The sequence below is a fragment of the Giraffa tippelskirchi genome, chromosome 2, assembly GCF_054371585.1.
Source record: "Giraffa tippelskirchi isolate mGirTip1 chromosome 2, T2T-mGirTip1v1.2.pri, whole genome shotgun sequence".
Classification (NCBI taxonomy): Eukaryota; Metazoa; Chordata; class Mammalia; order Artiodactyla; family Giraffidae; genus Giraffa; species Giraffa tippelskirchi.
In genome coordinates, this window is record NC_137276.1 from 55005532 (window position 1) to 55018910 (window position 13379).

At 39.3% G+C, this 13379-nt stretch overlaps 1 protein-coding gene and 1 long non-coding RNA gene across 3 annotated transcripts in view; one reads left to right on the top strand and one right to left on the bottom strand.

The window, feature by feature from the left end:
• LOC145535150 (uncharacterized) overlaps nucleotides 1–13379 on the top strand; it is a 472362-nt gene that overhangs the window by 457784 nt on the left and 1199 nt on the right. The gene's annotated exons all lie outside the window — the stretch shown is intronic.
• NRG3 (neuregulin 3) overlaps nucleotides 1–13379 on the bottom strand; it is a 1196705-nt gene that overhangs the window by 45318 nt on the left and 1138008 nt on the right. Inside the window, exon 5 of the mRNA XM_081563517.1 lies at nucleotides 2175–2277. Within this exon, the coding sequence (XP_081419643.1) occupies nucleotides 2175–2277 (103 nt within the window). The remainder of the gene's footprint in view (nucleotides 1–2174; nucleotides 2278–13379) is intronic.

The following is a 13379-nucleotide window of genomic DNA, read 5'->3' on the forward strand; positions in this document are numbered from 1 at the left end:
AGCCCACGGAAGAAGAGGCTAACAGCTCTGAAGATAGAAATCCTCTAGTTACCCAGCTGTTCTCTGTTCTTGTGACTGTCATTATCAGTCTCTTCTTTAAGTGTGGTACAACTACAGATTATACTCCAAAAATAAGTGATTAACTACTTCTTCATAGTAATTTGCATATTGTTAAATACACAGTGCCTTTCTCCCACACAGCACTTGCAGGTGACCCTCCTAATGCCCTGCTGAGTGTGATTAACCCTCTCATGCTCAGGGAACTCTACTCACCTTGTAGCTACCCTGCCTGTAAGATCCAGTGTGTAGACTACCCTAGGTGTTAACAACAGCAAGCCTTCAATGAGTATTTATGTTTTAAACACTATGCTGCCCTCTTTACAGTATTATCTCACTAATCCTTAAATTCTCTAAGGTAGACATTATTTTTGGCCATATTTTAGCTATATTTTACCAAAGAGGAAATCAAGGCTGAATGTAATTTCCCTAATAATACTGATGAAGCAAGTGGCAGACTGAAAATGTGAATATAGCTTAGGCTGATGCATGTAAAATCTTGACCATGAAATCATGTAGCCTGTTAAGAACATAAAGAGCTATGAGCTGCAGCAGGGCACAACATTCCTGATTCACCTCAAGCAGTTTCACCATCTAAGGGGAGAACTACATGAGTCAATATGCTGGGTGGTGAACAGCATGCAATTTAAAGTAGAATTATAGAAATGCAAAGACCTGTTGTCAATTTCCTACTGTGGGGCTTTGACAAATCAATACTTTAAAATCAAATTCTTATGTTATTTGAAAAATTGAGCAATAATGCATAATTTCAGTTGTTGTGAGGATTGGAAGATAATGAATGAAAAGCCCAGTATCCCTGATAAAGTGTTCAAAACTGAACACTAACAACTATCACAGCCACAAGTTGCTTAGGTGACACGACAACGAAATATAATGTCATATCCTGGGTGGGGAACAACCAAAAACACATGAGGTAAAAACTAAGGAAATATGAAAATATGAACTTTAGTTAGTAATACTATTCCACTATTGTTCCACTGATTGTGACAAAGGCAACATACTAACAAAAGACATTAAAAATAGGGGAAACTGTGTCTGGGATATATTGGATCTATCTGTACTATTTTCATGGCAATTCTAAAAATCTAAACCTATACTGAAAAAGTTTATTAAAAAATAATAGTTACTAATTTTGGATTCATATCTGAGTCGCCATTATTTCTTAAAATTGCTGTTCTTTTTAAAGATCGACATACACAACATGCAGACAGGTATCACAGACTATATTTGGAAACTGATCCATTTTTAGAAGGGCAAACGGGTAGAAAAATACGAGTCCAAAGAAAAGCAATTACATGTTGGCTTGGATTCCAGACAAGCTGTAGGAACAGAATCGATGCCAACTTCTCAAGGCCTGTCTACCTTACAAGAAACCAAGCAGGATAATATTTTTATCTGCATTTCTTAAGAGCAGATGTCATTTACATAAATAAAATACCTCTGTCAATGTTATTTGTAACATGTATATGTAAACATATATGTATATACACATACATACTTATACATACATATGTATATTTTTAATTCTACTTTACTAGCCAGAAGAAAAAAAAAAAAAAAAACAATGCTTTTGGCAGAAGATTTGGTTTCTTGGCAAGGTAAGCATAGGGCATATTCTAGATGTCCATACTAACTGGTAAACCAAGGTAGATTTTATAGTGTTGATACTTCACATTTGGCTAAAACCTTTATGGGTATCAAATAAAACACTATAAAAGGAATAGACTGTTTTTTTTCCCATAAAAGGTTAGATGTACAGCAGTGATCTCTCTTTTTAGAAAAGTTAACCCCTTAGTGACAGGCTGATGTTGAGCCTTTAATTCTGTCAGGCCATCAAAAAATGCAAAGAACACAGAGTATTCATGATAACAGAGAAGAATGATCACTATGTGCATCAAAGATGAACCACACATACATGTATGCACACGCTGTACACACTCATCACAGGCTACAAAAGATGCCGAGTCATTTAAGGATGTCTGATTGGCCCATTTGCACAAAATCCTTCTGCCTAGAGCTCAGACTGAGAACTTAAAGAAAGACAAAATGCTTCCTCTGAGAAGTAACCTTTTAACACTTGAGAGAAATGGTCTTACTTGCTTTTGAAGTAGAACGCTGCACAGAACATGCCCACGATGACAATTCCAAAGATGATACATGAAATTGACAGCACCTGCCTTTGATAAACTTCTTCACTCTCTGTGAATTCAAAAAAGAGAATTAGAATGGAAGTTAGCACGGCTAAGCAGACACAATCTCCATCCTTGTATTTTTGAGCTGGTAGGAGCCTTTCAAAGCCAAGTTTTTTTGTTCCTATCATCAATAGGAAAACATGAAGACATTACTACAATTCAGTGTCTTAGCAATGGTCTACAGGACAGCTGTTATTTTTTTGTATCTGCATGGCTAAATAGAACTCATGTATGGATATCACAATTATGAATCTTATCAAAAGAATTTTCGTGACTTTAAGACATACTGGGAGCATACATTTAAACATGATGGTAGGGTCCCAAATAATCTGCTATCAGAAACTTCCTATTCCAGTGATGACTTCCAATTTATGTGATACTGATGACACTGTGTTTTCTGATTTGGTCCCTGGCTGTCAGTCTCCCATACATCCACCCACTACTACGATTGACATCATGAATGAAAAAGGACTTCAATGTACATGTGAATATTTACTCAGTCATCCTGTGACCTCCTCAGTACCAATAATCTGGCAAAATAGCCTCAACCTCTACTACCAAGGTTATACTAGAGCTTCTTAATACAAAAAACAAGAATTCAAAAACAAACCATTTCAATTTCTGGACATTAGCATTTATACTTCTAGCAACTTTCTGAAATATGTCTACTGAAACAGTTCTTCCATCTCATCAAGATCTTTCATCCAAAGGTCTCAGAACTTTCTGTTAATTATCCTCCTCTTGTCTTCATTAACCTCTTTACATTGTACAGAGACTATGGTCTATTTACCTTCCTTCCTTCTTTCTCCCTCCCTCTCTCTCTTTCATCTTTCCTTCTTTCCTTTCTCCTTCCTTTCAGTATTCCTCCCTCCCCCTTCCCTCCTTCCTTCTCTCTTTTTTCCCTTCCATCCATCCATTCACCTCCATTCATCATGCACCGTATCTCTTCTTTGGAGATGACTGTACATTTTAAAGTTTTTTTGTTGTTGTTGCTGTTGTTCCTTCAGTAGTATATTAGGAAACAATGTATTACAAGAACTATTCTCTCTTCTCTCCCCTCTTGGGCTTTATTTCCATTTTTAATGTCTTTATTCAGACTGGAATGTCAAAAAAAAAAAAGAGAAAGCAAATCTAAGAGAATATCACTTTATCCACATTTTTGAATAAATGAAAAGGGGCAATTATGTGACCCTGGCAAGACTTGGTTGACATTTAAATTTGGAAAGATTCAAATTAAAGAGAAAAAAAGTATGTCATTGAGACCTTGTTTAGACATACACCATCTTAAAGAATGTCATCCTTTTCACCCCCACATTTGTAAGCTCATTACACCTTCCAAGTGAACTTGGAAACAAGTAAGTAGATCTACCAACTTATAAAGAATTCCATTTCACTAAATTGCTCTGAGTTGGTGACTCTAATGGAATAAGTATGACTTACATATAATAATCTACTCCACCCTGCTTCTGCCAATAAAAAGAACTATGAAACTGGTAGATAACAGTACCTATTAAAACAAAAGAGGTAAGACTGTGTTCACTACAAGAATGATTTCTGCATAAAATCAACAGGGTGTTTTTGTTCATTTTTTGAATCTAGTCATATATAGCTGGAGAAGGCAAAGGCAACCCACTCCAGTACTCTTGTCTGGAAAATCCCATGGATGGAGGAGCCTGGTAGGCTGCAGTCCATGGGGTCGTGAAGAGTCAGACACGACTGAATGATTTCACTTTCACTTTTCACTTTCATGCCTTGGAGAAGGAACTGGCAACCCACTCCAGTGTTCTTGCCTGGAGAATCCCAGGGACGGGGGAGCCTGGTGGGCTGCCGTCTATGGGGTCGCACAGAGTCGGACACGACTGAGGTGACTTAGCAGCAGCAGCAGCATATATAGCTTGGGGAAATGCACAAAATCAATTCTGAGTTTAAATCAAGAGTGAAATTAAAACTCCAAAGACTGTGAGTGGGTTTTTAGACCCAGATGGAGTTACAGTGCTGGGACTCTCAAGGCCTTTGGTTCAGAGTGCTGCACAAGAACAAGCTTGGAGAGGGGCAGGAAGCAAGGGGTTGGGAGTCCAGCAATTTTTGCATTTGACTTTCATTTTAGCCACCTCTAATATGAGTAACAAAAGATATATTACTTTACCTTTATAAATTTTAATTTCTATCTAAATAAAGGCAGTGATATAAAATGCTGACATTAGTAATAAATGTTGTAACAAGGAGGTATATAATCTGACAAAAGACACCACATGGAGAATTGACCTATTCACAGAGTCCAGAGATCAGAGATTTTAAATATACAACAGGATCTAATTAGGCAAGAGGAATGGGGATGGGCAAAGTGGTCCAGGAAGAGAAGACAATTTGCGCAAAGGCCCTTTGGTAGGATATAAAATGGCAGGTTCATTAATCTGGAAGGCTTTTATTCTATCACTGGGCCTTTGCAAAAGTTATCTTCTATTCCCCACCAGCTCAGCTTCCCAGTTGGTGCCAGTGGTAATGAATCTACCTGCCAATGCAGATAACACAAGGGACACAGGTTTGATCCCTGTGTTGGGAAGATCCCTGGAGGAGGAAATGGCAACCTACTCCAGTGTTCTTGCATGGAGATTTCCATAGACAGGGGAGCCCGGTGGGCTACAGTCCATGGGGTTGCAAAGAGTCAGACACAACTGAGCGTGCATGTACACATTGCACACACCAGCTTAGCAGAGCAACACAGAGACAACAGGAACATGGTATACAATGAGCATGCCTTTACAACAGCAGAAAGGTACTGAAAAATTTGAAAGAGGAGAGTGATGTGATAATATTTACATTTTTTTTCCTGCAATTTACAGAAAAGATTAGGAAGGGTAAAGTAAATACAGAGTCCTGTTAGAAGGCTATTATATTAGCTTAGACGTGATAGATACTTCTTTGATAACAGTAACAACCATGATGAGCAGTAAAAAAAAAGGTGAAACGCAGTTAAGTTGAAAAGACTTAATGAACTAGACAATGATACTCTTAACTAAGATGGAGTATATCAGAGAGGAATCCGACTTGTAAAGAAAGATATCAAATTCAGCGCTGGACTTATGCATGTATGTGTTAGTCACTCAGTCATGTTTGACTCTTTTCAACCCCATGGACTGTGGCCCACCAGGCTTCTCTGTCCATGGGATTTTCCAGGCAAGAATACTGGAGTGGGTTGCCATGTCCTTCTCCAGGGGATCTTCCCAACCCAGGGATCAAACCCGATATCCTGCATTGCAGGCAGATTCTTTACTGTCTGGGGAGGCCCAGTATTGGACTTGGTGAGTTTTAAAAACCTATAACATATCCAAGTAGAGGTGTAAGGTAGACATTTAAATATACAGATTTGAGTTAAGATAAAATAACAGAGTTCCAGATAAAAATATTTGGGGTTATGCATATACTTAAACCAAGTGTGTTGACAAGACAGCCCCAGGAGAAAATATAGAGTAATAAGGGAAGAAGGTCTAAGATAGAGCTTTGAGAGACTCAAAAATTTCATGGAAGGATAGATGAGGATGCTGCAGAGCAGATAAAAAAACAGATCAGCCAACCAGGAAAGGAAAAAAAAAAACAAACAAAAGAAAACATGCAACAACAATAAAACATGACAATATCATAGAAGAAAACATATGGAGTTTTTCTAGAAGAATAAGCTATTTAATGTTTCTGAAAGGTCAAATAAAATACGGTCCTTTAATTCAGTGACATAGAGGTTACTGAAGAATCTGCATGAGCAATTTAATGGAATCACGAGAGCAGCCCACACAACTCCCTGGGGTCTCTGTCATGGTCTCCCACATGCTGCTGCTGCTAAGTCGTTTCAGTCGTGTCCGACTCTGTGCGACCCCATAGATGGCAGCCCACCAGGCTCTGCCATCCCTAGGATTCTCTAGGCAAGAATACTGGAGTGGGTTGCCATTTCCTTCTCCAGTGCATGAAAGGGAAAAGTGAAAGTAAAGTCGCTCAGTCGTGTCCAACTCTTAGCGACCCCATGGACTGTAGCCTACCAGGCTCCTCTATCCATGGGATTTTCCAGGCAGAGTACTGGAGTGGGGTGCCATTGCCTTCTCCGGGTCTCCCACATACAGTAAGGCAAATTCTGTTTCTTCAAACATACCCCATGTTCTACCACTTAGCCTTGATTAAAGTCTAGAATTCTAGCCTGACTCTAGAAAGCAGAGAATGCCTTATTTATAATGAGGCTACCATTACCTTCACTGCTTAAAAGTTGTGAGGATTGAGTGAATTAAAATACACTGAGTATTGCAGTGCCTAACTTGGAATAATCATTAAGTATTAGGCAGAATCACATGAAATTGCCATGGGGGGCAATAAATAGCTGGACATTGACCATTTAATTTAGCTCCATCTAATATATGGTAACTTACTATTCTAGGGAACATCAACATTTTTACATTTCATTAATGCAAACAGATTATGAAGTCATTTTTGAGGGCAAAAACCAATTTCTCATTCGACAGGAATTAGTACAGGTTGCTTGCATTGTCTCCCAACTCTGTACCTTTTCCTCTTCTGTTGTGCACAGGACTCACTCTTTTCTGTTTTTATATGATCATATTTCATATTATCAAGATGGAAACAGAGAAGGTAGTAACGTTATGGTGAGGTTTCAGAAGCTGACATTGGACCAGTAGAAGAAAATCCTTTAGGCAGTCAGCCTCGCCCAAAACTCTGAAAAACACTATGCTGTCCTGTGCTGATCCCACTCTTCTCTTGAACCCACCTCACTCAGGAAGCAGCGTGGTTGACTGGTGTGAACCCCTTCGTTTAAACACCAGCTACAACTGTTCTTATCTTCTTTCATATATTGTCTTTATCAATAATGGGGAAAATACTACACACTTCACATATGTGTTCAACATGTGCTTTATGTGTGTATATGCTAGTCGTGTCTGATTCTTTGTGACCCCATGGACAGTAACCTGCCAGGGTCATCTGTACATGGGACTTTCCAGGCAAGAAATACTGGAGTGAGTTGCCTTTCCTCCCCTAGAGGATCTTCCTGACCCAGGATCAAACTCATCTCTCTTGTGTCTCCTGCATTGGCAGACAGATTCTTTACCACTGAGCCACCTGGGAAGCCAGGAAAACACAAATAAAAGGCCTGAATGGCTGGCATGTAATGGATACATAAAATGTCAGTTTCCTTCCTTTCCCCTTTTTCTCCTGAAGCCAGCGTTGAAGCAAACAAAACAAAATAACTGCTTTTAAAAGACTCTATCTCTCTTATGCAAAACTCACCTTACCCACAGGCAGTCAACGATTTGCTGTCTTGGGGTCTCTCTCCCTGTGCCCTGAGATGTATACTTAGGGAGTTTATTTTTATATCATTTTCTTTACTCACGGTTCCTTTTAATTTTACTTGTGGTAATTGAATTATTCCACTAGTAATTTTGAATTTCCTAGCCAGAGATGGTCCCATCTCTGGCAAATAGATGGGGAAACACTGGAAACAGTAACAGAGTTGATTTTCTTGGGCTCCAAAATCACTGCAGATGGTTATTGCAGCCATGAAATAAAAAAACGCTTGTTCGTTGGAAGAAAAGCTATGACAAAGCTAGACAGCATATTAAAAAGCAAAGACATTACTTTGCAGACAAAGGTCCATAGAGTCTAAGCTATGGTTTTTTCAGTAGTCATGTATTGTGAGAGTTGACCATAAAGAAGGCTGAGCACCGAAGAATTGATACTTTTAAACTATGATCTTGGAGAAGACTTGACAGTCCCTTGGATTGCTAGATCAAACCAGTCAATCCTAAAGGAAATCAAACCTGAATATTCATTGGAAGGACTGATGCTGAAGCTGAAGCTCCAATACGTTGGCCACCTGATACGAAGAGCTGACACATTAGAAAAGACCCTGATACTGGTAAAGATTGAAGGCAGGAGGAGAAGGGGACGACAGAGGATGAGATTGTTGGATGGCATCACTGATTCAATGGACATGAGTTTAAGCAAGCTCTGGGAGATGGTGAAGGACAGGAAAACTTGGCATGCTGTAGTCTATGGGGTCGCAAAGAGTCGGATATGACTGAGCAACTGAACAGCAACAGCAACCCAGGTATTTTAGCAGATGAAATGCAAGCGCTCCTCTTTGGGGAAGGGCTATGTCCTTTGTGCTCTCCCCTATACTGACTCTTTGAGAAGGAAAGTGTGCTCCTGATCACTAGAGACCCAGGATCCTTGGAAAAGCTGTGGGTACAGCACTGTTTGCTAAACCACGAGATAGCTCACAGCTTAGGTCCTAATGTACAAGGCTGCTTTTGGAAGCTGTAGCAGTCTTTAGCATACTAAAAATCTCTCTGTGAATCCTTATTAAGCTCTGCTGCTGCTGCTAAGCTACTGCTGCTAAGTCACTTCAGTTGTGTCCAACTCTGTGCAACCCCATAGAGGGCAGCCCACCAGGCTCTCCCGTCCCTGGGATTCTCCGGGCAAGAACACTGGAGTGGGTTGCCATTTCCTTCTCACTACATTAAAAAAAAAAATGCCCAAAGAAAATCATAGCCTCAGTTTTTATCTAGCATTTCCTTCTGGATAGCTTGATATTAAGGATAGAAGTGTGGGTGACAGCACCCCTGTATCTCTGAAAGAATGGAACATGTTCTACAAGGCAGCCCCACATCCCTTTCAAGTATGGAGCCCTGGGATCCCACTATATCTTGGGGATCTTTCCTTTGTACCACCAGTTTTACTTAAGTCTGTAAGAGACAAAACTCAAGCATGATTTCCTGATATGAACTGGCATCCAAGTAATGTGAAGCTTAAACCTGGACACACACACACACACCTGTAAGCTTGTAAGTCACATATAGGAGCAAAAGCTTTTCTCTAGACCGCCTCATAGTCAATATATGCAAATAAGATCCTTTGATGCCACCAGTATGTATCAAATGAAAGCATAATTATTCTGATAGTGCATTATAAAAGTCAACCTATCAATATCACCAGGGTTATGTCTTATTCAGGTATTCATTATCAGAAGTCCTGAAGATAAATGTCTACACAGAGAAACAAAAGTCAGTATAAGACAACAAATTCATTAATGATCTCACCATTTATGAAATTATCTTCAGTCTAGTTTTCTCCCTGCCTAATTCTAGCATTTATTTCTATTCATTAAGTCAACCTCATAATCAGTAAGCCTCTGAAATTTTGTCCTCATTTAAACTGGATTAAGCTTAAGTAGATTTACTGAAGTTTTAATTATTCTTGGAACAAGAGAGCCTCTTCCCACTTTTGTTCTTAAATAACAACAAATGCTGGGGATATATTAAAATATTAGGAGCTTACAAGGAACTGCAAATGAACCATGACAGGGAAAGAGAATGAAAGGACAGAGCATATTTAGAATGTTAGAAACTGTGATTTTCCCTTTTCAACTTGAAGACAAAAATGACCAAATGTCAAATGGCCTGATTACTGCACTGTTAAAGAAAAAAAAAATCATTAAGGTGAAAGAGGTCCTGAAGGTAAATGAAATGGGTGTTCACCTTGATATCAATGAGATTAAACACACACTGGCAGGGAGGAACACTGATAGAGTAAGTGATGAGAATATCAGCAAGACAGAACAAGTGACCTAGCCTCACTGCAATGATCTCCAAGAAAGTTGCTTGGGGGGAAGTCCAGCTCAAGCATCTGAATGCAGAGATGCTGAGATGACCAGGTAGTACTGAAATGTTCCTTATATTTAGCATGGTGCTATTTCTACCTGGAAGCCCCTTTCTCCTCCCTACTTGCAGAACTCCTACTATTATGGGTGGTTCATGTCCCCCAAAAGATCCATGAAGTTCTAACCCCATTACCTATAAATATGAACTTCTTTGGATATAGGGTTTTTGCAGATGATCAAGTTGAGGTCATTAGGATGTACCCTAACCCAACATTGCTGTGTCTTCATCAAAGAGAGAAATTTGGACACAGGCATACATGCACATGGAGAATGTCACATGAAGATGGAAGCAGAGTTTGAGGCGATGCATCCACAAGCCGAGGATAAACATTGCCTGGAAACCACCAGAAGGGAGGAGCCAGGCAGGAAACATGCTTCCTCACAGCCTTAAGAAAGAACAAACCCCACCTACACCTTGATCTTGGACTTCCAGCCTCCAGAGCTGCGAGACAATACATTTCTGTTTGACCATCAATTTGTGATACTTTGTTATGGACAATCCCAGCAAACTAATATAGCCACTAATTCATGAATACTATTGGAATAAATACTATACAGTGTAAATACTCTCAGATATGAAAACTCTTCTCAAGTGCCCATGTGCATCCATTGTGTATCTTTTCCTAACTGCCCTGTCTTGTGCCAAAGATGCACATATCTGTTTTCCTGCAGCCCATTCTGCATGCATGCATGCTAAGTTGCTGCAGTGATGTCCGACTCTTTGCGACCCTATGGACTTTAGCCCGCCAGGCCCCCCTGTCCATGGGATTCTTCAGGCAAGAATACTGGAGTGGGTTGCCATTCCCTTCTCCAGGGGATCTTCCTGACCCAGGGATCGAAACTGTGTCTTCTGAGGCTCCTGTATTATAGGCAGAATCTTTATCATTGAGCTACCAGGGAAGCTCCTGGACCAGTCTGAGAGGCCCACAAAGGCAAGGGCATCTTCATTACTGGACTCAACCTGGTTTGTGCTTGTTCTGTACAAGGGAGGGTACTCAGTAGGCTTTTTTTGAACTCATCAGCTTCTGGTTTGCATGTCTAATGACATTGTGCTGGTTAAGCCCTCTGCCTGGTAGGGTAATAAAAAGAGGCAACATTTTCTTGGGAGGATCCTCAGGGATTTATTCTGTTGCTCTTTGCTATTCCACTGTGGAAAGGAATCATTTAAAATACTTTGAAAACATAAAATAATTACTTCATAATAAAATGTTAATGTTCAAAATTATATTTTATCTTATTTCCATACAATGTGCTTTGAGATGTGCATTATACATAAAATTTGATATTTAAGGAGAAATAACAGTTTAAAATCATAAACACATTTACTCTCAACCTGTAATTTCCTTTTATTCCCCCACACTCCCCACCAAATATAAACCTTCCCTATAACAATTCCTTATCTCTCTCCTTCCTTTCCCAAACAGTATAGCTCTGACTGACTATAGATAAGTGAATACTACAAAACACAAGAGGAAAACAAAATGAAAATCTCTGGGTCTTCTCATTGGTGTGTTTAACATGCATTGGCTTTCCAAGTGCTATTTCTCCCACAAATAAATTTAAGTAAAAGCAAATTGAATCAAAATCAACCTATTGGTAAGTTTTCAATACCCGACTGGGTTGCCATATCATTCTCCAGGGGATCTTCCTGACCTGAGGGATTGAACCCATAGTTCCTGCATTGGCAGGTGGATACTTTACCCTAGAGCCATCAGGACAGAAGAGCCTGGCAGGTTACAGTCCATGGTGGTTACAAAAGAGTCGGACATGACTTAGCAACTAAACAATAATAACAAAGAGCTTTCAATGCTAACATAAAACCAGTCTCTTACTTCTGGCTTCACTATTAAAAGATCCGAGAACTCCATTTTCCCTAAACCTGTGATAACTGTCCCCCAATCCATACCCTTAACCCCAGTTTTGTCTCTTAGGATTCACTGTTCATTGGCAAAGCCACATTCTAAGAGCAAGGCATGTGACATGTGACTTGGAATGATAACATGCTATTTTCATGACGATAGGGAGAATCTGACCTAGAGATTTATAGGAATTTTAACTGTTTGACCTGTTTTGATAGAGAAAGAAATCTAATTCACTAAATTCATCTCAACCTTGCTTCACAAAACACTCAGGCCCAAAGTAACACCCAACACTTCCCAATCTGGTTTAATGGATCTCCATCTCCCTCAGCTAGGCAAGATGTTAAAGGAATCTAACTCCTATTGCCTTAAATATTAGGGGTGACCTGGCATGATCTAAAACATCATCTGCAAAGTCAGCTGAACAAACAGCTTATAGATCATGCCAGGTCACTACTAATACTTAAGGCAATAGGAGTTAGATCCCTTTAATTTACATCTTACAATTATAATGAAAACAGTATCATTCAACATGGAATTTCCATAAAAATATTAGTAAAATGTCCATCAGCAGATGAATGAACAAAGAAGATATATATATGTATATAGTCAAAGCTATGGTTTTTCCAGTAGTCATGTATGGATGTGGGAATTTGACCATAAAGAAGGCTGAACGCCAAAGAATTGATGCTTTTAAACTATGATGTTGGAGAAGACTCTTGAGAGTCCCTTGGATTGCTAGGAGATCAAGCCAGTCAATTTTAAAGGAAATCAATCCTGAATACATTGGAAGGATCGATGCTGATGCTGAAGCTCCAATACTTTGGCCACTGAAGTGAAGAGCCGACTCATTAGAAAAGATCTGGATGCTGGGAAAGATGGAAGACAGGAGGAGAAAGAGATGATAGAGGACGAGATGGCTGGATGGCATCACTGACTCAATGGTCATGAGTTTGAGCAAGCTCTGGGAGATGGTGAAGGACAGGAAAGCCTGGTGTGCTGCAGTCCATGGGGTGGCAACAAGTCAGCCATGACTGAGCAACTGAACAACAACACACACACACACACACAGGAATATTACTCAGTCATAAAAATGAAATAACGCCATTTGCAGCAACATTGATGGACCTAGAGATTATCATATTAAGTGAAGTTAGTAATACAGAGAAAGACAAATACCATGTATCACTTACATGTGGAAGCTAAAAAAAAAAAAAAAGGTACAAATGAACTTATTTACAAGACAGAAACAGACTTACAGACATAGAAAACAAATTTATGGTTACCAAAGGGGATAACAGGGGCTAGGAGAGAAATTAAGAATTTGAGATTAGAATATACAGACCACTATATATAAAATAGATAAACAACAATGACCTACTGTATAGTAAAGGGAACTACACTCAATATCTTATAATAACATATAATGGAAAAGAATCTGAAACAGAATGTACATATATATGTATGTGTGTGTATGTGTGTGTATATATATATTCTTTATATATCTGAATCACTTTTCTGTTCACCTAAAAC